The sequence below is a fragment of the Eubalaena glacialis genome, chromosome 12 (assembly GCF_028564815.1).
Source record: "Eubalaena glacialis isolate mEubGla1 chromosome 12, mEubGla1.1.hap2.+ XY, whole genome shotgun sequence".
Taxonomy (NCBI): domain Eukaryota; kingdom Metazoa; phylum Chordata; class Mammalia; order Artiodactyla; family Balaenidae; genus Eubalaena; species Eubalaena glacialis.
The window spans coordinates 12,941,039-12,966,289 of record NC_083727.1 but is presented as its reverse complement, the minus strand read 5'-3'; the positions used below and the strand labels follow the sequence as shown (position 1 = coordinate 12,966,289).

Sequence of the window (25,251 nt, the reverse complement as noted above, 5' to 3'; positions counted from 1 at the left end):
TTATCAAGTACAGTTTGCTTTTTTAATTCAATCATGTATTAGTTTATCAGTTGCATATATTTAAACTTCTGTTTTTAGAAATACAAGGGAATCAATTTAATTTTGAGAATTTTATTTCAATATGCAGAATTAAACGGACCACATAAGTTTTTAAATTGGCACGCCATACCTAGGTATCTAGTGACAGACTGATGATTGAAACATATGGACATCCATTTTGTTTTCAAGCTATTCCCTCTAATTTCGATAAATGATAATACAAACATAAAACTTGTCTTCATGCCATGAACTCACTGTCATATTTAATATGGAACATAGCTTGTGGATTTTCTTCTTCAGCTGTTTTTAAAATATTCCCTTGAAGAATGTTGCATATGTAGTCCACCTTCATTATTCATAGATTCTGTATTTGCAAACAAGCTTACTTGCTAAGATTTACTTGTAACCCTAAAATCCGTATTCATGGGCTTTTGGGGTCTGTCGCAGACATGTGCAGAGTTGCTCTGATGGGCAAATTCCCAGCTGAGGTCAAACGAAACAACACTCTGCCTTCCTGTTTCAGCTCTCAGAGTGTAAATATTTCCTTTCTGAGGTCTATTTAGGGCCACATTTTTAGCGTTTTTGATTTTTTTGCTGTTGGTGATTTCACTGTTTAAAATGGCCCTAGGTGGATTGACATGTACACACTGTTATATTTAAAATAGAGAACCAACAAGGACCTACTGTACAGCACAGGAAACTCTGCTCAATATTCTGTAATCATCTAAATGGGAAAAGAATTTGAAAAAAATAGATACATGCATATGTATATATGAAACACTTTGCTGTACACCTGAAACTAACACAACATTGTTAATCAGCTATACTCCAATATAAAATAAAAATTTTAAAAATGGCCCCAGGTGTAGTGTTTAAGTGCTGTGTAGTGGCTGTGAGGTACCTAATGGAAAAAGGAGGCGTATTAGATAAGCTTCACGTGGGTGTTATAGCGGTGTTGGTCATGAGTTCAGAGTCAATGAATCAACAATATATATTAAATAATATGCCTTTAAACAAGAACACACAAAACAGAACGTTATGTATTGATTAGTTGATGAAAATGTGATTGGAGGCTCACAGGAACCTCTCCCTGTATTTAGTTGCTCTAGAAGCAAAGCTTCAGTCTTCTCTAATTCAGTAGGTAAAGTGAGTGTATAGAACAAAACTACCATGAATAATGAGAATTGACTGTAATAACTTTTTATTTTTTCACTCTTTAAAATTTTACTTTCTGTGTTTAAATTATAAGAGTAACAATCTATTTCCCATTCAAAGTTTGTGGACTTATGTGTAGATATATATGTGTTTTATTTGAATTTATTATTTGCTGATATCAATCCACTGGTACAGCTCAGTTTTCATAATTTTGCATATTGAAATAAAATTCTCAAAATTAAATTGATTCCCTTATATTTCTAAAAATAGAAGTTTAAATATAATTGGGATTATGTAATAATCCCATGTGAATTTCTGGATTATACTTACAATTTAGGATTTAGTTCAGTTGTCTGAAGTCTTATGCTTTTATTTCCAGTGAAGCTCTAAACTCCAGAAAGAAAACTTTCACCTAATAAGTAGTATGTAATTACACTATAGTCATACAATCACTACTATTACTTGATACTTTTATTTTGCTAATCACTTTATTTTTTAAATTTTTATTCTATATTGGAGTATAGTTCACTTACAATGCTGTGTTAGTTTCAGGTGTACAGCAAAGTGATTTAGTTATACATACACCTATATCTATTCTTTTTCAGATTCTTTTCCCATATAGGTTCTTAGAGAATATTGAGTGGAGTTCCCTGTGTTATACAGTAGGTCTTTGTTGATTATCTGTTTTATATATATAGTGTACTTGATACTTTTACTCAACAAACTTTGGAGTAATTTTTAAGCCACAAAATTCTTACTCTAGTTTTCAATAAGAAACTAAAATGCCTACAATTTAATGTCTCCAGGTGTGTGAATTAGCCTGGTCCCTCCACACTGAGAAGGGTGAGAATGCTCAAATAAATTAGGGATGTAATCTGGAACCTAAAAACCTATTTTTTATCAAGATGTTTTTGTAAGCCAATGTAAAGTTTGGATTTAAATGATTCCAAGATAAGAATCTCACCTCATTTTACTATATTTAGGTGCACATACAACTCACACCCATCAGGTGAAGAGGGATCACCTCTCAGTCTAGACCAGGGGGTGACAAATGTTTTCTGTAAAGGGCCAGAAAGTAAATATATTAGGCTTTGCAACCACATGGTCTCTGTCACAATTATTCCACTCTGCCATTGTAGCCCAAAAGTAGCCATGGACAAAATGCAAATGAATGGACATGACTATGTTCCAATAAAACTTTAGGTAGACACTAAAATTTGAATTTCCATACAATTTTCACGTGCCTCAAAATATTATTTTTCTCAACCATTAAAAAATATAAAACTACCTACAAACTTATTTTTGTTTTTTGATTATTCTAACCGTGAAGATGTAAAAGGCAGACATGTAAAAACTTAGCTCCTAAAATATTTCTCATTAATGATAAAAAAAAGATTGATTTTCTAACTAGCATTTTTTAATAATTTTACCTAATCTTTTAGTTGACTTTTATGAAAATCCATAAATTTGATTATCAGGAAAATAATCATGCATCACCTTCTTTTGTTAACTCATTTTACAAGAATGAAATGATTCTTCATTCAGTACAAAAAAATGCAAACCTTCATTTTGGTTAACTTGATTACACAATGCAAATTATTCCATAATAAGTGTTACCAAATTACTTCCTTGTAGCAGCCTCAGATTAAAAACAGCCAAACTAATTATTATACATATAAAAAAATTAAAATACAAATTAGAATGTAAAACCATTCTTAGCTGACAGATTTAGCCCACAAGCTGTCATTTGCCAAACTCTGGTACAAATGTGCTAAATAAAACTTAGTGGTCATAAAAAAGAACATATCTCCTTCTTTGGCAAATTTGATTGCATTTTGTTGTTTACTAGATGGAAACAAAGCATTTTGTAAAAATAACCTAGTACCACCTTGCAGTATTTTTCAACATGAAGAAATATCAATGCAAAATGAAGTTTAACACAAATCAGAAAAGCGGTCATAGATTTTTATGACAGAGGATACTGCTTTTCTGAAACTAATGTTGAAGTTAAAATAGTTAAAATAGTAATCACACAGGATCATCTCCATGTCACCCCAGGTGTCCATCTTCAACCCCCAACTCTTCATCCGACCCAGACAAACCACAATATTCATTACCACTCTTGGCCAGTGATTAGGGAGTAAGTGCTTAGAAAATAGCAGTTCTGAAAAATTTCCATCTATTAAATATGCTTTGTGGTTATCTTAAATCAGTGCAATTTTCTAGGCCTTTTCACAGTATTTTCATCTTCAATCATTTGAAGCTTTCAGGAAAAGTTGAAATTGTCATCTGTAAATTCACATTAACTTCTTAGCAAATATGAAATCTGTCCTCAAAGACACCTATGCCTACACACACACCCACCCCCATGCACCCAGATGGTGACTGGCAGCTTCATTTCCCTCCACCTCTCTTTAGGCCCTTTGAAGCACAAAAGCTCATTGCTTGGATTTTTTTTTCCTCTTCTTTTTCACTTACGCAACTTGCTCATTTTTTAAAAATTTGTTTTCTGTCGTTCTCAAAAGTCGCTTTGAAAAATGTTATTCCCTGTGTTTTAGAACTTAGACTGTCCAGCTGCATAAAGAGGACTAGGGTAAGCCTAGGTGTTCTGTGGTATTTGTAATCCCTTGACCTCCTGCCCATGATTTCCCTCAATCATTTCCTAAAACTCACTGAAATCTCCTCCCTGCCTGATTTCTCATCTTTAATTCAGTCCCCATCTGTATCCAAATGACTGCTTCTTTGACCACTTGTGTTCAGAGAAAACTTTCTAGCATGTACACGAATTCTTTAGATCAGCCAGATGGCCACCAGGTACAAGTTTGCAAGGAGAGCTAAGTTAGGGAGAGTTTTAACTGGGTGATAAATAGTCCAGCTAAAGAATGCTACAGTTCCCAGAATCTCTTAGGTGAGATTTGGATCTAAATTCTAGCAAGAAACCCAGACAGGATAAAATGAATAATAAAATTTGAATTTCCTTCCAATTAACTCATGGAACATCAGAGCTATTGCATAAATCCTTGCAACGCACTTAAGAGACAAAGAAGGAGAAGACCTCCCAGATAGTCCATTCCAGTGGTTCTCAATCTTGGTTGCACATCAGATTCACCTGGGAAGCCTTTTAAAAAAGAAAGAAAGAAAACCCACTTCCACCTAAGGCTAATTAAATTAGAAACTCTGGGCATAACTCCCGGGCACAGGTAGGTCTAAAATCTCCCTTGGTGAGTCTAATGTGCAGTCGAGATTGGGGCACACAGATCTGGACCAACCTACCTATTTCGTGGATGAGAGAGCAGTCCTGTTTGACAAGGAGGTTTAAGAGATCTGTCCATGTTTCATTTCTCTGAACATTATGAAGCTGCTTGTAGAATAAATAGTAAATTAAACTACCTCCCAGAAAAGCTAAAGCTCAGGATGTTTTAACAATTTTCCTAAAGTTGACCAATCATCTCCCTTCATAGCAGGTGCACTGGCATGGAAACAGTGCTAATTCTGGAATGAGGAATAATAATCATATTCAACCTCACATAAATTTTAGGTCCAAATTAGATAAGGTATATGGAAATGGGTGGTAAATTCGAAAAGTGCTATATGAGAGAAATGAGTTTTGTTATTTGCTTCCCTCCCACTGGAAATTTCTTCTCTTCCCTCCCACTGGGCTCACACCATCGGCATGCAAGATCTCAACATTCACCCACTACTCCTGCCTCACCATAGATCAATCATATTATTATTCTTACATTTTGAAATGTAGTTTATCATTTTGGAATCACAGTTTCTGCAGAGGCAAGGCAAGGCATTGCGTGGGTGTTACTGTTGTCATTCTTTGATTCATTCCAATGTACTGGATCACTCCAATATCATTTTGTTTAGCAACGATGATGATGGGAAGAGAATTCTAAGGACACATAACTGCAGTTTACTTGGCTCCCTATTGATAAGTCTTTCTATATTATGTGATAAGTTAATGGAGAAAAAAGACGCAAACCAATTATTTTTTGGAAAAAGAATAGCTATTTTTAACTTAAATATTTCACATTTAAACTGGTGTTATAGTCCAAGTGTCTAAAGCAGAATCCAAGTCTAAATCCTGACTGCGTATAATGAAACTCCTTTTTACTCAGCAGAGTAGTTTACTTGAATTAAAAGAAATAACTTGTAATAATGGTGTCCTTTGAACACGAGCTTTGGAAATTCAGGAATTTAACATACCATCCCTGTGAAAAGTCCTGGCTTCTGTTATGAGTCTGACTCACTAATCACAGTAAAACTGTTCAAAAAGATGGAGGTCTTTATGGAGGATGCATTTGTGATGGTACCGTGAGTCCGTGTGAATGTCTATTCCTAACACCTTCATAATGGATTTTTCCAGGACTTGCAAGGCAATGCCTGTCAACTTTTAAATCAGAGTAGTAAACTCTATAAATAAAGCAAGCACAAGGTAGAAAATAACATCCTTGAGACCTACGGTGTCCCTGAGTACTGAGAGGATTCCAAGTACAGAAACTGTGGAACAAGGAGATCAATGAAAGAAAAGGTCTTTGCTTCTGAGCATTTTTTCACTGAAACACTGGGTTCAGTGCCACTGAAAGGTTGAGTATTTTGTGGAGGACTATTAATGTTAATTGAAAAATGCTGCTGACAGTATAACCTGAACATCAGAACTTGATTGCGCCTGCCAAGAAGAAGAAGGGAAATTTTTATCAACATTATAATTTAACACTTACTCAGCCCCATCAGCTCTAAAGAGGAAACCACATGGGTTGAAGGAAATTATATATGAGCATGTTTCTGATGATGTGGGTGATCCAAGGCCACAAAAATAAGAGGTTCTATTAAAAGCAGACAATGTTAATTGAGATCCTTCAAACAGTCTTTCCTTCTGATGACAAAAGGAAGCTTATTTAACCACTTTGCAAAATAAACAAAATATATATTTAAAGAATAAATATAATGCCTTAAAATTAGATAAGACTTTAATTTTTTCATTACATTGAATAATTTGCTTTTGTAAAATTTTTGTGAGTTTAAACAAGGAAAAAAATTGTAAGTCAAACTAATACTAAAGAAGATGAAACTGAAGCTCATTTATTTGCTATGTTTGTTGAACACTACTTACAAAGCACCCCCCTAGAAGCTCCAAAATCTACCACTGAGCAAAATAGACCCAGTCCTACCTCTCCCCAAAAGTACAGTCTAGTGGAGAAGAAAATTAAATCATCTCACCAGCTGATAAATGCCACAGATAGGACCAGGATAACTAACCCAGTGTTCTTCAACCACACTATCAGACAAACACTATTCCCAAGGTTTATTACAATTACTGTAGTTTATCTTCCTCCATCACCAAGCCTAGCAATGGGAAACCTTTTGATTTAAGTCTTTATTTAATTTTCTGAATTTCGTTAAATGTATTATTTACGTTTCAGAGACAAGATAGAGAAAAGTGAGTGGAGAGGGCCTTGGTTAATTTTCATAGAACAATGAAACAGAATCCTATTGACCAGGATTTACAAGTATTTCTCAAAGCAGATGTTATAAATTTTCCACAAATACTAAGGATAAAGCAATGGAATAGTAGAGTCTGGAATGAATGGGATTCACAGGAAGAAAATCTCAAGAATCATTGCTGTAGGACATTCATTAGTGTGTCACTACACTGAAACAATGTCCATTTTATTTCTGAATACCCTGTCATACATAAACATAGGCAGCAGAAAGCTCAAGTTAGAAGTCAGACCCAAAACTTCTGTTCTTTAAAATTACCATCCATTTTGTGGAATTTAGGATACAAGTATCAAAGGAGAAATTGATGCCATCTTTTGAAAAAGGATCATTACTCTGAAAAAAAGTAGATGTTTCCTGCCTATAAATAAATATGTCACATTCCCACAAAATACATTGGTACATTGGTACGAGTCAATGCCACAAAGCATATATTAAAATACATAAACCACGCCAATGATAATTTCCACAAGAGTACTACTTTCTCAACACTTTAGAAACTCAAAAATAAGAGCATATGAATGAATGAATGAACGTGCCCATCTACACACCCTTGCAGACCTACTAGAGAATGGACTTGAGGATACGGGGAGGGGGGACGGTAAGCTGGGACAAAGTGAGAGAGTGGCATGGACATATATACACTACCACAAGTAAAATAGATAGCTAGTGGGAAGCAGCCACATAGCACAGAGAGATCACCTCGGTGCTTTGTGACCACCTAGAGGGGTAGGATAGGGAGGGTGGGAGGGAGGCAGATGCAAGAGGGAAGAGATATGGGGACATATGTATATGTATAACTGATTCACTTTGTTATAAAGCAGAAACTGACACACCATTGTAAAGCAATTATACTCCAATAAAGATGTTTAAAAAAAAATGAAAAAAAAATAAAGCATATTTTACAGAAAGATATATGTCCTTTACCAAAAAATGTACTCTTCTGGAATAATAATAGAAACCATGCTTTTGTGTAGCTGAAATATTTTGTCCACACAGTAGTTTGAAGTTAAGTTGATATTTGAAACATTATATATTGGTCAACTTTCTAGTTAAAATAGATGAAGAGGTGGAGTTTAACATACCGAATCTTTGGGTGGGGGAGATAATTGGTGAAGGAAAATAGCTGTGATTTTAGAACAATCTAGGCTATGGTGCATCCGTTATCTTTAGCACACATGAGAAAGCATGCTAAAAAAATTAATATAAGCAAAAGTAACACTTTTATACTAAGTATAAACATTTAAGCTGTGTCTTGTCGGAGAACAGTATCTGCCTCATTAAATTTGAAACCCATGAGAGGCATCATCATCAACATCACCTTAGCTAACATTTATTGAAAGTTACTACAAATTAGACTCCAAACCAATAATCCTTAAATACACTATTTTAAAATTTTTTCGTGTTTACACCAACCATTTAAGGAAGACACCAATATCTTCCAAGTTTTACAGATGAAGAAAATAAAACTCAGAAAATTTAATTAATAAGCCCAAATTTGTCCAGCTAATAAATGATAGTACTAAGATTTGAATCAAGATCTATATGACCCTGAAACTTAAGGTCTTTCAAAACTGCTATGTTTACTCGCGTCAAGGTGAGATTTTCAAGCTAGTTACTGAGGCTTTACTAGGATAACTGATTAGCCTGTTATCTTACCTTACATATCATACCTCCCAGAATGTTCCCTAATTGACAACCTGAAAAATGACTTTTTCTTTATTGATAACCTGTACTCCCACTGAAATGAGAATAAAGAAAATAGGAAACTTGTCTTTTCACGGGTCAAAATCTGGAGTTTTTCCTTCATATTAGGCCATGACATTTTGAATTGAACTTATGTCTCTGGGTTAACTGGATTCAGGTCTCTGAGTCTGCCCTGCAACCTGGAAAAAATAGAATCCATTAATTATTTGTGGAACTTCTAACTACAGAAACTCAATTGTGATATAAAGGTACTCTTATACTTTATCCCCAGCAGCATAATTTTATGCTGTGACCAATATATACGAATAATCCACATCAACAAACTGATCAGGAGACAGCCAGAGTACCAGACTCAGTGCTGAGAGTGACAGATCAAACCAGGCTTTCTGGATCTGTTATTCAGCCAAGCACCAGGCCACTTTCATATTTCCCTTTATTTCAGTGATCCTTTTTTACATTTTTGAAAATACTGAAATTTCCAATTTGGAAAATTGTAAGCTCCTTGAGGATGAGACTATCTTTTTTTTTTTTAACATTCTCCTATCCCTGAATTTAACAGAATAACAAATGGTACTAGGACATAATGTAGCTGAAATGTTTCAGTACATTGAATATACTGTTTTGTTAATGCTGTATTTATTTCAGCCCTCTGTGTTTCAGTGTCTCATTTCTGTTTGGCAAAATAAGAACTTTTAGAACATTGTTTCTCTGAGTGTTACTAGTTGAAAGAAACTTGGAATTCCCAATAAAATTCTTATAATACAGGTAGCTTTTGTTTAATTTGAGAGCAAAAATATTTTCTGCATTCAAGTTGAGACGAGCACCTGAGTCCATAGAGTCCCTGCCTTTTCCTTCTTCAACTTCATTGTCCACAGGAATCCAAATGAGAGAGGGGTTATGAGGAGATAATAGTGACAGAAAAATTAGATCTGCAAGAACTCGTTCTGGAAGAATCTGAGAAGAATTCATGCCTCTGTCTCTCTACTGAGCAAAACACCAGACAAACAAGCGAGGGGCAAGTCAGCTGGAATTACTGCCAAGTGAAGGTAACCAGGCTTGTCAGTGTTACTCCAGAGAACCTAAGTAAGGTCAACAGATGCTTAAAGTACTAAAAATCTTCCCTTCTCACTCATGACTCTCAACTATAACTTTCTTTGCTTCTCAAATATTTATGGAGTCACTTAGGAAAAGTGTGGAAACCTATCCTATTCATCTTCCATGCCAAATTCTTCCCATAGACTCTATCCCAGTTCATTTCATATTCCATGCTTTAAAAACAGATTAGCGAACGTGAGGTATCTGGGGAGATCACTAGTACATGGAATTTTGCTTCTTGCATCAACATGATAAAATGAAAACTGACAGACGTTGGGAGAAGAATTCTCAGTGGAGAGATTTTTTTTCTCCCCGAAAAATCAATGGACATATGCCTCCCCAGGAGAAGAAAGACGAGGTGACAATAGCCCTAATATCAGGAGAATAACAGGAGTGAGGTTCTTCCCAGGACATAGAAAGAGAGAAATCACAAGATAACATGTGACTAAGGAATCCAGATCCATCTCAGCGATGTGTCACACAAGAAGTCAACCTAGGTGACTAAAGGAAATTTTCTGGTCTCTACTATGGACCAACCATTTCACAGACATTTAAAAGTACAAAGTTTAGGCCAAGAAAAAGACGTTCTACTTCACTGAGCAGAAAATAAACTGGTAAAATTTGATAATTATTCACTATCAGTAAAATGGTAGTAAAATTTGCCAATTTAAATGTATTTAACAGAGGTTTGTATTTGTTTCTGGAAAACAGGTACATGATAGACTAATTGGAGAAACTAGATTTACATTTATTTCTGGAAAACAGACAATAGATAGACTTATTTGGGGTCAACCTTCTACTAATCCCTTCCTGCCACCATCAGAGACAAAATCCTTGGCAGCCTGGGCCAGTCATATAACTCTGAGAAACAAATTTAATACTTTCACGGACACTCTCCATGTGATGAAACAAATGTCAAATAATTGCAACTTTCTTGAAAACTAAATACAAGTTTAGTACTTCTGTCAACATTGCCATATCACCCGTTACCTTGCCATAATACCTAATATACTGTTTGGAAAACACTTGGTTCTGGTCTCTCACCAGACTGAAGGGCCCTCCAAGATATGTCTCAGTTGAGAACCACTGCCCAGCACAGTACTCGGCAAAAATAAAAATAAAAAAAGGTGTTAAATAAATGTATGCTTGACTCAGTGTTGACACTTAGAGGGTTTTATGATGGAAAAAGTCATTAGAAAAATACAAATGTGAATTTTTTTCATTTATGAAAATTAAAAACATGCGTATAATTCTTAAGATGTTCTATTTCATACATAAAGTCCAATATAATTATTAAGCTAGGAGAAATGTGAAATATAACTTTGATCACAGGGTTAGAGCATTAAACCTAACAATGTTATGAGTTTATCTCTACCTGTTAAGCTTATGGTGATTTGTATTTTACTTTTTATATTCTTCAGATTCTAAACAAATGGAAGTGCAGTGATATAATGAGGAAAAGCACAATTAATAATATGAAAATAAAAGGGGAGAAAATTTCAAAAGTAATAGATGATCCTGAAAGGTAATAAAATATTGCATTAGAGAGTTTTTTCACTAAAATATAAATCAAGGTCATGTTTGCAGTTTTCCTATTTAAAATACTGTTACATACGTTAATTTGTGACTAAAAATGTTGTCAGTGCCAAGTGATTCTGTTCCAAGTGGAAAACAATTCTATATTGATTTAATAACCCTTATTGCACCATAGGCCTAAAATTTCAAACTTTAAAAATTAAAGGGACTTCCTTGCTTTGCCAAATTACTGGTTTATTCATGAATCATATTTTCTCCCAACAAGTGCTGTTGAATTCTCCACAAGGGAAGGAAAAATACGTTCTCAAAAATCTCTCTGCCTGAAAATACTTCTTAGATTTTTATCTCAACAAATTGCTTTTTGTTTCCTAGAAAAATCCCAGGTCAGCATGATAGTTAAGTTATAAAGGATTATATAATTCTTGGATGGAAAACAGTTATTATAAATACACGATTTTATATAAGCCAAGATCTACAGGCACTAATTGCATTACTTTTATTTTTTCCTTCAGTTGGTCCTAAAAGATTTTTGGACAGCTACTGCTGCAAGAATTAATTGAATGTGAAAATATTTAGATATCAGCAGGTGCTATGACACATTAAAAGGGATAAACAGGGAATGCTCATCAACAGTTCTGACAAATAGAATTTGAAATTAAGTCTTCATGGATCTTAATTAAATCTCTTTTGCAAAACTCAGGAGCAATGAGAACATTCTTATTTCAACCCCCTACACAGTATCCTAATGTATAATTCTCTCCAACGTGTTGTGCTAATATTAAACGCTGCTAATGGTTCAATCTACAGGACACACACACACACACACACACACACACACACAATAAAATATCCAACCTATCCAGGAATTTAGTTTTCATAGCAGCAAACACCCAAGTATTTCAAATTTACTATGTTAAGCATTTTTGTCCTTGACAGCTGTTCTGAACCTCAGTTCTTTTTAAAATAGGGATAAAACTCATAGTTGTTTTAGCTACTAATAGGATTTTTGTGAGCATCAGTTTACACAAATGTATATATAAGTGTTTTTAAACCTTACTGCACTTTATAAAAGTTATTATTTATCATACAGAGAGCTTATATTACATGGTACATACTGTAGTAGTATAATGTAATAGCAAGGAGCATAAACTATAAAAAATAGGTGTGGGCTTAAATTCTGCCTCTGCAACTGTTGTTCTTGAGCAAGTTATTCAACCTCCATAGAAGTTGGTTTATTCATCTACAAAAGAAGTGATAATGTGCAACTTATAAGTGTGTTAGGAAGATTAAGTAAGAAAATTCAAGTAAACTCTGTATAGTAGTAACACCTAGCACAGAGAACTCAGTAAATGTTGGCTATAGTTGCAACGCTCAAAAAACAGCACCTATGACCATCATCATTTAATTTGTTTTAAGGGTAATTTTTAGTGGTGATACAATCATGTCTTTACAGTTGTGGAAATTGAAGCTCAGCCACTTGGCCAAGGTCACAAGACTTAACACTTAGATCTATGTATCGTACTTCCAAATCCAATATTCTTCCTACTAGGCTATGCTGGAGAGTTTTACTCCTAACTTGATTAAAAAGCCAAATTGGGAGAAAATTAACAAAATCAAGGTACTTTTAGTTACTCACTGCTATGTGGGTTCATAGCATTTTAATAGGGTTGGCCTTGCTCTTAAGATTAAGTAAACATTGGTATGACTGGAGAATTGTCACGAATGAACGGTCCTGCCTTGAAAGGTAAGATTTTTGATCTTTCATCTCCTAATACTTAAGATTTTAATTAAGGGAACATCAGATAGTCATTTTTAAACTCAAACTATCTCTAAAAGATATTGAAAATAAGCACAATAAATATAAACCAGATGACTACAGTTGAACAAGCAGGTCTTTGCTTTGATGACTTCTAGACCCAAAGATGCACATTCAGCAGTACTTGAAGGGATGGAATGCATAATAAGTGAGGGGAGTTAACCTCCGGCCTGATGAGGATGCAGCTAAGGATGCAGCGCTGGTTGTAGCCTCTGAAAGAGGGGAGCAGCCCTGAAAAAAGGGGAGATAGTATCGAATGTGAGTTTTCACAGCCCCCAGTTCCACCGGCAATGGATTCTGCCTGCTACAGATAGACAGTGGGTGAATGTATTTGCCAAGATTCCAGTGGTGCAGGCAGCTTTTGCGGCCACCATGCCCTCTAAGTGGCCTGTACCCATCTGTGGGCATCACTGGAAGACACCCAATGCTTCCCGCCAGTCGCTGATTGCTGTTGGTCTGCTGCTGGTGGTCCCTCCTGATGCGAGCACACGCTACTATCAATGCTCACCAGCCAAAGCCACCAGGAATACACCTGGAAACAAAATTTGACTTATTAAGTTTGTTACAGCAAGGAAGGCAACATCACAGGAATTTTAATTTATATTTGGTGATTTAGAAGAGGATTCAAGGAAGCAGAGGTCTGTTTAGATAGGGCACTGTCTCAAAGCAAGAGGAATTTGATACACGGGCATCAAAGTTTTTGTTTTTTTTTTTTTATCTAGGAGACAGAATTAACAGAGTAGGACTAGAGTTGTCATTGAATAATAAGCAGCGGTCACTTAATGTTAATCAGGAAAGGGAGATGTTTGTTATTTTTATGGTTATGGGTGACCTTGGTTTTATCTCTGATCATGCATGGTTATAGAGTCCACTTGTTTTTGTCCTGTGGCATCACGGTCACGAAGAGTCCTCATCTGAGGTTGATATTCTATGGAATTATGTTCCACAAAGGAATATCACAACCTGGCTGTTGGCAACTAGACTTGTTCCCTGAAAGCTCTCAGGGGGTTTTTCTTTCGCACTATTACTCAACCTCACTACTCTCACATGCCATTCCCTCTTCTCCCCTGGCAAGAGGGGAGGGATAAAAATGTAGATCAATGTGAGAATGATAAGATGACATAGGATGGGGAGGTATTTATTCTTAGGGGTGGGGAATGCTTTAAGAACATGAAATGAATAGGAATTTCATATTTAAAGAAATTATATAGATATGGGCATTAGGGTCAGGAGAATTGATCCTGTCATTCAGACAAGCAAGTAGAAGAGTACAGATTGATCCTGGTCCCTATACTCCACAGGCTTACAAACAAAACAACAAAACAGATAATACTAATATAATCCACACATGTGCTACATAGCACTAAGATTTCATGTGCAAGGATACAGAAGGTTGAAATTTTTTCTCAAGTTCATTAATAGCACAAGATTGGCCTTTATTAAATACTCAAACTAAAAGTGAATATGAAACAATCTTTCATTTTCAGGATGATCGAGAACAGGCACAAAACTTTACTTCTGACCCCTGAACTCCAGAACATCTTTCAGAAATTATCTTTTAAAAGAACACAAATTAAATCAATAAATCAATGAAGAGCCATACATAAATTTTTGAAAATGATAGAGAAATTCTTGGTAGGCAATATGAATGCTTAAACAGTCTTTTTTTAAAATAGATTTATTACATTTTATTTATTTTTGGCTGAGTTGGGTGTTCGTTGCTGCACATGGGCTTTCTCTAGTTGTGGCAAGAGGGGCTACTCTTCGTTGCAGCATGCGTGCTTCTCATTGCGGTGGCTTCTCTTTTTGTGGCACATGGGCTTCAGTAGTTGTGGCTCACGGGCTCTAGAGCTCAGGCTCAGTAGTTGTGGTGCACAGGCTTAGTTGTTCCACAGCATGTGAGATCTTCCCCAACCAGGGATCGAACCTGTGTACCCTGCATTGGCAGGTGGATTCTTAACCACTGCGTCACCAGGGAAGTCCCTAAATGGTCTTATTCAATGTCATTCCTACTTCCTCTGCTGATGTTTGAACCAACTGAGAGATAACGCAAAATGAATCAGCAGAGAAAAAAATGTCAGCTTTATTACTGATAAATACTTTGCTGATGTGACATAGCTGTACAGTAATAATAGCTTCTTAATTAAATCCCAGAATGAAATACACTAACCCACAGGTCTGGACCACTAGCAACCTCTCCATAAGGGGACCAGCCCCTTTAAAATTTGGAACCTGGAGTAGTGGGATGTAACATGCATTTCCTTTGAGCAGCTGAATCTCAGAAAGCAACAGGAGAAGGGGCAGAGCTGTACATAACCAACTCTTTATCCTAAACATAAACTAGACAAGTCATTCCTTCTTTTGAAAAGAGTGAATGATGCAACAGAAAGATCAATAATGTTAAGATCAATAATGTTAAGATCATAATAATGTTACTGACAACTTTACTCTCGAATTATGAATTCAGAAGAAAGGAGATTCTTTCACTTCAGATAAACTAAAATACCAAAAGAATGCCTGGGACAGAGAAGAGACAGTGTGAGCCTCAGGTTGGGGAGGCCCCCCTGAGGGTTCCATAATGAGGTACATGTCCACAATGGTGGAGGCCATGTGGGTTGACCCTTGTGTGTTTTCCAGTCTACAAGCTAGACAGAAGCAATAATGTCCATTTGAAAACTGGTGCAGTGCTTGGCACAGAGATACTAGGCTGCACCTGGAGACCATCAATGCTCTGGAGGATTAGAAGGTAGCCACCGGTGTACTATGTCGACCTCAAGCCCACCCCATCCTCCATTCTTATTGAGAACAGTATGGTACACAAGCCTCAGGAGCTGATTCCAACTCCTGTCCCGTCAGTGAACAGTCTAGCAAGGAATATTAACTTTAAGGGTCAACTCAAAATCAATGGTCATCATATTGTTAATGAGTGACTACACCATGAAAGAGATGCGAGAGGGTGCACAACAAACAAGAATTTACACTTGAGGAAACAGAATTAAAAAGTAATCAGATAAGGACTTTAAAATAAGTTATATTTAATATCTTCAGAGAGGTGAAAGAAAGTATTTTTTCCATGAAACAAGGAGAAGCCGTCTGAAAATAAGAAGAGATGATAATTAACAAGCAAAGCATAGCAGCTAAGGACCCAAATAATGTGAGCTCAAACCCTGCCTCCAACAATTGCCAGTCAGGGGTCCCTAGGGCAAATTACCTAACCAGTCTGTGCCTTAGTTTGCTCATCTGTATAATGGAGATAATCATAACACTTACCTAATTATTTAACAAATGTAGAGCACTCAGAGCAATAGCCTACATATAAGTGTTTGTTACATAAGAAACCGAATTTGAAATTCTGAAGATAACAACCACAATATTTGGCATTCAATATTCTACGGGTAACAGAAAAAGAGGGAAGATCAAGAGTATGTTCGTGAGCTGGAAGAATGTAGTAAATGAGATAGAAATGGAAAGGATGAAAAAACAAATGAGATACCAGAAGTGTAGACAGAGAAAAGCTATCTATTAGAAGTGAACAACAGAGGGAATGGAAGAGAGGTGCTATTTGAAGAAATAATAGCCCCACATTTCCCATAACTAAAGAAAGTGATGAGACTTCAAACTGGAGGGACTCTCTGAGTGCCAAGCACAATCAATCTTTTAAAAAAAAGTCTCATCATATATTAATGAGATTCAAGAACATAAAAGAGATAAAATTGCAAGACAGAGAAGGGATAATTCATTGCAAATGAAGAAAATCAGAATTTTCCATCAACACCATTGGAGTAAAGAAGAAGACAGATGGAATAAAGTGAGCCAAACCATTGTGAATGTCAAGCCAAAGTAGATATTTCAGAGGCAACTCCCTCAACATACTCTAGAAGCATGTTATTTAGAGATATTGAAGTAAAGATTAGATAATCAGTTACAAATACTGAAAATGACCACATTAGCAATAGGAATGAGATAGGAGAAGAGGAACTGGCATTTTTCATCACAAGGATGAAATTATGTTCAGGTGTTTCTTGAATAAAGATTAACAGTATGAACAGTATGGAGGTTCCTTAAAAGACTATAAATAGAATTACCATATGACCCAGCAATCCCGCTACTGGGCATATACCCAGAGAAAACCATAATTCAAAAAGACACATGCAGCCCAATGTTCACTGCAGCACTATTCACAATAGCCAGGTCATGGAAGCAACCTAAGTGTCCATCGACAGACGACTGGATAAAGAAGATGTGGTACATATATACAATGGAATATTACTCAGCCCTAGAAAGGAACGAAGTTGGGTCATTTGTAGAGACGTGGATGAATCTAGAGACTGTCATACAGAGTGAAGTAAGTCAGAAAGAGAAAAACAAATATCGTATATTAACACATATGTGGAACCTAGAGAAATGGTACAGGTGAACCGGTTTGCAGGGCAGAAATAGAGACACAGATGCAGAGAACAAACGTATGGACACCAAGGGGGGAAAGTGGTGGGAGGGGTGGGGAATGAATTGGGAGATTGGGATTGACATGTATACACTAATATGTATAAAATGGATAACTAATAAGAACCTGCTGTATAAAAAAAATCAATAAAATTCTAAAATTAAAAAACTAATAAAAATTAAAAAAATTTTTTTTAAAGATTAAATATATTTTTAGATAACCAAATATAATAAGCATTTTTGAGTGTCTCCTATGTGCTGGGCTTGGAAGAGTAACAAGACTCAAATCCTACCTCTGTGACATTCTGATACATTAGAGGGGGGCAGCATGGAGCAGTGAACAGACCTGAGGTAACACCAGTTCTGTCACTTATGGACTTTACAACTTTGGGTAAGGTAGCTGATCTCTGAGGCTTAGTTTGCTCATCTGTAACATGGGGATGATGAAGTACCTCTCCCTTCAGTTTTGTAAATTTACTTAGTGTAATGCCAGGTCAGTAGCCAGTGTTAATGAATGTTACTCTTCTCATGTATAAGAAGATCTTTAGAAGGATGTTGGCCAAAATGCTATCTCCAGGTGGTAGAGTTCCTGGTTTCTATTTCCTTTGTGCTTTCCTGTATTATTTATTTTTACAATAAGCATGCATTATATTTTTAAATTAAAAATATATTCTGAAAAATCTGTATTTTAAATTATTAAAAGGAAATTTCAGACACATTTTAATAACCTCATAATAAGAAAAGCCTTTAATGAAAAATGGGCACACACACACACATACACACACCATCAAGGAGGTTAAAATTCGATAGTTTTAAGGAACAGCAAAACATGGTGAATGTTTTTAAACAGTAGCAGTCTGAGAAGAAGTATTTACAGTTACAGTATACATTTTAATCTCTGACAAGTCAATAAGAAAAATATGAGCAAAAATGAGCAAAAAATAAAAACAAATTAATAGAAGAGGCAATATAATTGACCAAGGAATACATAAAATTATTTTCAACCTCTAGAGTAATCAGTAAAATGTTAATTAAAATGACAACAACATATTACATGTCATTCATAGATTGGTAGATAATTTAAAGTTTTTTAACAATTTTGCATTATCATTTCTTATAGGTAAGTAGAAAATAATTTAATTTTTCCTCTAGCCTAGTTGATCAAAATTTATTTATTTTTATTAGGGCTACAGAAAAATGTCTTTCCATTCTACAAATTTATATTGGAATTGTAATGTAAATTTTTAAGATGATCAAATTTGGGGAAATTTCTATCGAATTTCTTTCTTATACGAGCTATAAGATTTATAGGGAAATATGTATCATATAAGTAAGAAGTGATCTAATATATTAGAATATATAAAATGTATGAGTTCACATATAGGCATACTCATGGCTGTGGTACTGCTACAAACTTGTGCTTTCAAAAGCAAGAATTCTGATAAATTCTATTTCAAGCAACTGCCATCAATGTTATAGTCTATGAATAATTGCATTTTACATTGTATAATCAAATATAGTCATGATAGAAAATAACTATTTTGTTGGTTATTGATAAAAATCAAATCTCCCATTTACAAAAATGTATGTCTGGTGATTAGAAGAGTTTTCCACAGAATAGCTTCTGGCTCTGACATTTTACAACTCATTTCTCTCCCATTCACATTCTGATGCATCATGTATAACATATTCACACCTTCTGTCTCTCCCTTGTTCTCTCCTTCTCTTCTTTTCTGTACCTTTATGGAACTTTGTTCTTCTCTGACTTCAACATTCTTCACATTTTGCATCATACAAAAAGGCAATCTCATCCACTTGCATGACTGGAATTAACATCTAGAGGCTGATGACATAAATAAATTGCTCCAGCTGAACTGCAAACATATATTTGGGTACTTAATAGTCATTTTTCTTTTGTCCCGCAACACAGTACACTCAAAACTGAACTTTCTATCAACACCAAAACTGCTTTTCCTCTCTTCCTTCTCTGTTAAATAGTGATATTACCATCTGTCCATTCTTCCATGCTAGAACTTGGGAGTCGTATTTCACCCTTCCTCTTCTACTCCCTATTTCTAAAAATTTAATTAACTTTTGTCTTCCTAATTATCTCAACTCTCCATTTGTTACATCTTCTTCAATGATGTTATTGATTATTTTGCTATTATTGATTGTGATGATGGTGATGGTAGTGGTGTTGGTGGTGGGTAAGAAAGAATAAGCACACTTTGACAAGTATTGCGTTTGAGAAGTCAATAGCAGATTACAGATGTCCCAAAGAGAGTTGGAAAGGTAGTCATGGAATTTGAGAGAGAGGTTGTGTGTCAACTACATAGAATTGATAGGCTTAAATCATGGATTGTGAAAGAGTAAAGCAAAGGAAATGGAGCAAACTCAATTCTCCTTTAAAATATATGATTCTGTTACAACATTCGATATAATGAGAAAATATCTCAAAATTCCCAAGATATTCCCAGCATGGGCATCTTTGAAAAGAAGATTAAAAAGCTTTGCATGCCTACCTTGCTTTAGCTACATGGTGGGTTGAATATATCAGCAATGAACATCCAGAAATACACATGGCCCACAATGCAGTTACAGCACAGAAGGTACATTTCTGTTTTAAATGAAGCATAGGGAAATGGGGGGAAAAGGTCTCAAACATTTGTACATCTCTCTGTGCTTAGTTTCTTCCACCATAAAAAAAGGTGATCAGACTGTGTGGTCTTGAAAGCCCCTTTCAGATCTTACTTCTCATCGTTCCATGACCTTCTATGACCAAAGTTCTTTTTAATTTGACAACAAAATGACAAGGCAAAAAGGAATATTCCCTGTTTACTTTTACTTCAAAAGCCACGGGTTCCCTATAAAAAAAGGTTGTTTCGTCTTATTATAAAGAAAAATAATTATAGTCCAAACCCTTCTTCCTGTATTCAATTCCATTTACTGGTGACCATCTTGTGCTGGATTCTGTTTTGAATGGATAATTTAATGATCGCTTTTCAACTTTTCTGTTCATGCTACCTTTCATATTATACTTGTATTGAGTGATTATACACACAACATCATCACCAAAAGTATAGATGAAATCTTAAATTTGTTGCACTAAGTGCAGTAGATAATAATTCTACTCATAGTCTACTCTCTCTAAAAATTTATAATCTACAGCATACACTTGAGCTTCTTCAAAAAGCGATTTTCTAATATTGACATTGGTAGAATTGTTTTATTATATTTTGAAGTTTTCTCTTTTGTTCCTTCAATATTAAAGAAATACCTAGGGATATATTATTATTTGATGTTAGTGGTAATGCACATTTGATTATTTTTTACATTCACAACTTTCAGATACTAAAATAAAAGGAATTTCCTTTTCTCTTAGAACTCCCAAATTTGGAAGCTAAAGTATTTCTTTTTTTTCTTTTGGCTGTGTTAGGTCTTCATTGCTGCTCACAGGTTTTCTCTAGTGCGGCAAGCTAGGGCTACTCTTTGTTGTGGTTCATGGGCTTCTCATTGCGTTGGCTTCTCTTGTTGCAGATCACAGGCTCTAGGCATGCGGACTTCAGTAGTTGCAGCACGTGGGTTCAGTAGTTGTGGTGCACAGGCTCAGTAGTTGTGGCTTGCGGGCTTAGTGTTCCAAGGCATATGGGATCCTCCCGGACCAGGGATCAAACCTGTGTCCCCTGCATTGGCAGGCAAATTCTTAACCACTGCGTCACCAGGGAAGTCCCCAAAGTATTTCTAAATTTAAAAAACAGGCCTTTAGAATAAAAATAAAACATTGTTATCTATGAAGCAAAAGGCTGAGACAGATATTCTGAAAATGTTAAAAGTATGATGAGTCATAAACTGACAGTAAAGAACCTGATTATTTAACATAAAACATTCTGCTAAAGATAAGATGTGAAATGTAAGGTCTGCTGGCTGGGAAGGTGACTAACGCGGTCGAGTGTGCTTTTACATCATGCAGGCTTTAGGTATGGGTTTCTCTCTCACTCTCTCAGATCCACATGCTGTGGGTTAAATCCATTTTCAGACAGGCTCTTCCAACAACTACATACCTTGCATCCTCTCAGGTTTAATTATTTAAAAATAATATACTCTTTCCCCAGAAGTCCCCCCAAAATCTCACTGGCTCTAGTTGAAACATGAGACCATTGCTGGGCATTCACTTTAAATCTTCATGCCTTGAACTAGCAATGGAGCCCATCGCAAAGCACATGGACTGAGAATGGGAAATGAGTGGCTCCTTAGAATGAAATTGAGGTCCTGTTACCAACAGCAGAGCAGATAGATGTGGAGTGTCAAATATATTTGACAATTTGACAATATATTTGCAAGATATTCTTCTAATCAGATATAATTCATTAGTGTCTCGCCATACCTGTTTATGTCTTCTACTTGGTAGTTCTAATTTCTGCGGCTTTGAGGACACATAACACTCCTAAATACTTATCCCAGAGACAGAAAAACATAAGTCCATGCAAATACTTGTACAAAAATGTTCATAACAGCTAATTTGTAATATCTAAAAAGTGGATGCAACCCAATTCCCATTAATAGGTGAGTGGATAAACAAGTTATGGCATATCCATACAATGGAATACCACTGGACAATAAAGAAGAATGAATCATTGATGCATGCAACAACGTGAATAAATTTCAAAATAATTGTGCTGAGTGAAAGAAGTTAGACAAAAAAAGAGTACATATTGGGTGATTCTATTTACATAAAAAGTCTAGAAAATGCAAACTAATCTATAATGACAGAAAGGAGATCAAGATCAGTGATTGCCTATGGAACAGTGGGAGTGGGGGTCAAGGCAGGGAGGGACAAGATGGAAAGATTAAAGTGCTGCACAAGGAAACATTGAGGGGGGAGTGATTGACATGTTCATTATCTTGATCAAGAGTTGGCATTTTTTGCTGTAAAGGTCCAGATAGCAAGTATTTTAGGCTTTGCAATCCATGTAGTCTCTGTTGCAACTACTCAACTCTGCCATTGCATCATCAAAACAGTTATAGATAAGAAGTAATTAAATGGGTGTGAGTGTGTACCAGTAGAACTATTTACAAAATCAGGTGCAGTCTAATTGAGTGTGCAAGCCAATCCCTGCTCTTGGTTATGGTGATGGGTTCGAAAGTGTGTACATATAGCAAAACTTATCAAATTGTATACTTTTATTATATGCCTTCATAAAGTTATTAAATAATAAAAACAAGACAAACAACCTTAGCTTCCCCATCACAAAGTGGATAAAGTCTAATCTTCTTACCATGGTATACAAGTCCCTCTATGAACTGGCCTCTATATTCCTCCCCCATCAGATCCATTGTCATTCCTGGTGGCATTTTTACTCTTTCAGTGCCAAAGATACACATCATGCCATTTCATCTCTATGCCTTTGCTCGGGCTTTCTCTCTGTCTTGAATGAGCTACTACTACCAACTGTAAGACTAAACTTGTGCATGTACACTCCCAAGATGCCTTCCTTCTTTCCTTATGTTACCCCTACTATTCCCTTTGCCTCATCTCTATGACTCCATAATAGCCTGTATATTTGTGTGTGTGTTCATGTGTATGTGTATACACGTACATATACATACACTCTTGCACGATTACATTGTTCCATAATTTTAACTATATAGCTGAAATTTTTCTCATATATTTAGAATTAAAATGTATTATTACCCCATGTCTGGCTACTTGACTGAGTGCTCCCTGTGTCTATTACACCTATCACAGTGTCTGGCACATTTTTTTAAAAAAGCAAATAAACCAATAAATCAGTATGGCAGTTATTATTATAACTTTTTTACAGATCATGAAACTGATAGGTAGAGAAATTATATATATAGCCCATAGGCACATGGTTATAAATGGCCAATCTAGTACTGTGAAAGAGTTCCTCTGAATCTAATCTCAAATGCTTTCCACTAATCCTTGCAATCGTTTTTGCTCTTGGGGGGTTTGCAATCGTTTTGGTTTGGGGAGGTTTTGTTTTGTTCTGTTTTTTGTTTTTTAGTTTTTGCTTTTTAATTGAAAGCTTAACTATATTTCACACTGATGGCTTTATTTTTTTCTGGCGGTGCCACTGCTCTTCCTTCATCTCTTAGATACACCAAAATGAAGACTGCCACCAACATCTATATTTTCAACCTTGCTCTGGCAGATGCCCTAGCAACCAGTACCCTGCCCTTCCAGAGTGTCAATTACCTAATGGGAACATGGCCATTTGGAACCATCCTCTGCAAGATTGTGATCTCCATAGATTACTATAATATGTTCACCAGCATATTCACCCTTTGCACCATGAGCATTGATCGCTACATCGCAGTCTGCCATCCCGTCAAGGCCCTGGATTTCCGCACTCCTCGCAATGCCAAGATCGTCAACATCTGCAACTGGATCCTCTCTTCAGCCATTGGTCTGCCTGTGATGTTCACGGCGACAACAAAGTACCGGCAAGGTGAGTATGGCTGCAGGCCTGAGGGATAGAGAGAATATAGATAGATATGTTGGTGAAGTCATAAGCCAAGTAGAAATTATGGAGTGGTCCCATGCTGTAGTCAAACTGTAATTTTAATGATTCTTTTTAGCGAAATAGTTTTGAATATTTTGAAATAGGAATTTTCCCCTATAATTTTAAGTCCAGTAAACATTTGAAAGAGAAGATAAACCATAATCTGTTGGTTCCTGATTTCTCTGCACTTACTTCATCAAAATGATGGGGAAATAAGAACACAGCTCTTTCAAGAGTTATTAGAGCTTAAACCCAAAGAACATTAAGTGGAGGCTTGTTTTAAAATATCAGGTGGCTGCCTACATGACAAATTTATCTTTTTAGACTTCATTTCAGAATGATAAACCACCCATCAAAAAGTGGAGTTAAGGGAATCCCCTGGTGGTCCAGTGGTTGGGACTCAGCACTTTCACTGCGGTGGTGGCCGGGTTGGGGAACTAAGATCTCTCAAGCCACATGGGTGGCCAAAAAAAACCCCAGAAAATGGAGTGAAGACATCCATTAGCTGGAAACTCCTATAGAATCTGGACAGTGATTATATTTTTATATCAACTTAGACCCCATAGAGGATCTAGCTCATGGTGACAGATCCATAATTGTTGACTGAATGAAAGCTTAATATCATCAAAGTGGACAACCTAAATGACATATTTGGAAAAAATAACTCTCTCTGAAAATCAAAAGAGAACTGAGTTTCTTCCATGATTTCTTTAAATCTTCCTTTTCTGGCTTGTTTAGTAATAGCCATAAGTTACCTCAGGTCAAGACGATAAATTAGAAAGCAAAATGGCAATCGTAACGCCTAATGACATCATTAAAAGTTGCTGCTAATTCTTCCTTATAATTCTTTTCTTCTAGGTTCCATAGATTGTACACTAACATTTTCTCACCCAACCTGGTACTGGGAAAACCTGCTGAAAATCTGTGTTTTCATCTTTGCCTTCATCCTGCCTGTCCTCATCATTACGGTGTGTTATGGACTGATGATCTTACGCCTCAAGAGTGTCCGCATGCTCTCTGGCTCCAAAGAAAAGGATCGGAACCTGCGAAGAATCACCAGGATGGTGCTGGTGGTTGTGGCCGTGTTCATTGTCTGCTGGACCCCCATTCACATTTACGTCATCATCAAAGCCTTGATCACAATCCCAGAAACTACTTTCCAGACTGTTTCCTGGCACTTCTGCATTGCTCTAGGTTACACAAACAGCTGCCTGAACCCAGTCCTTTACGCATTTCTGGATGAAAACTTCAAACGATGCTTCAGAGAGTTCTGTATCCCAACCTCCTCCACCATTGAGCAGCAAAACTCCACTAGAATGCGTCAGAACACCAGAGACCTCCCCTCCACGGCCAATACAGTGGATAGGACTAACCATCAGGTATGCAGCTTCTAGGACTGGGTGTACCTCCTGGGGATGACAGAAAAATTAT

At 36.1% G+C, this 25,251-nt stretch overlaps 1 protein-coding gene across 1 annotated transcript in view; it reads left to right on the top strand.

Moving 5' to 3' along the window:
• Window positions 1-25,251, top strand: part of OPRM1 (opioid receptor mu 1) — a 164,582-nt gene that overhangs the window by 5,571 nt on the left and 133,760 nt on the right. The window contains exons 2-3 of the mRNA XM_061207002.1: window positions 23,414-23,766; window positions 24,679-25,199. Coding sequence (XP_061062985.1) covers window positions 23,414-23,766; window positions 24,679-25,199 — 874 coding nt within the window. The remainder of the gene's footprint in view (window positions 1-23,413; window positions 23,767-24,678; window positions 25,200-25,251) is intronic.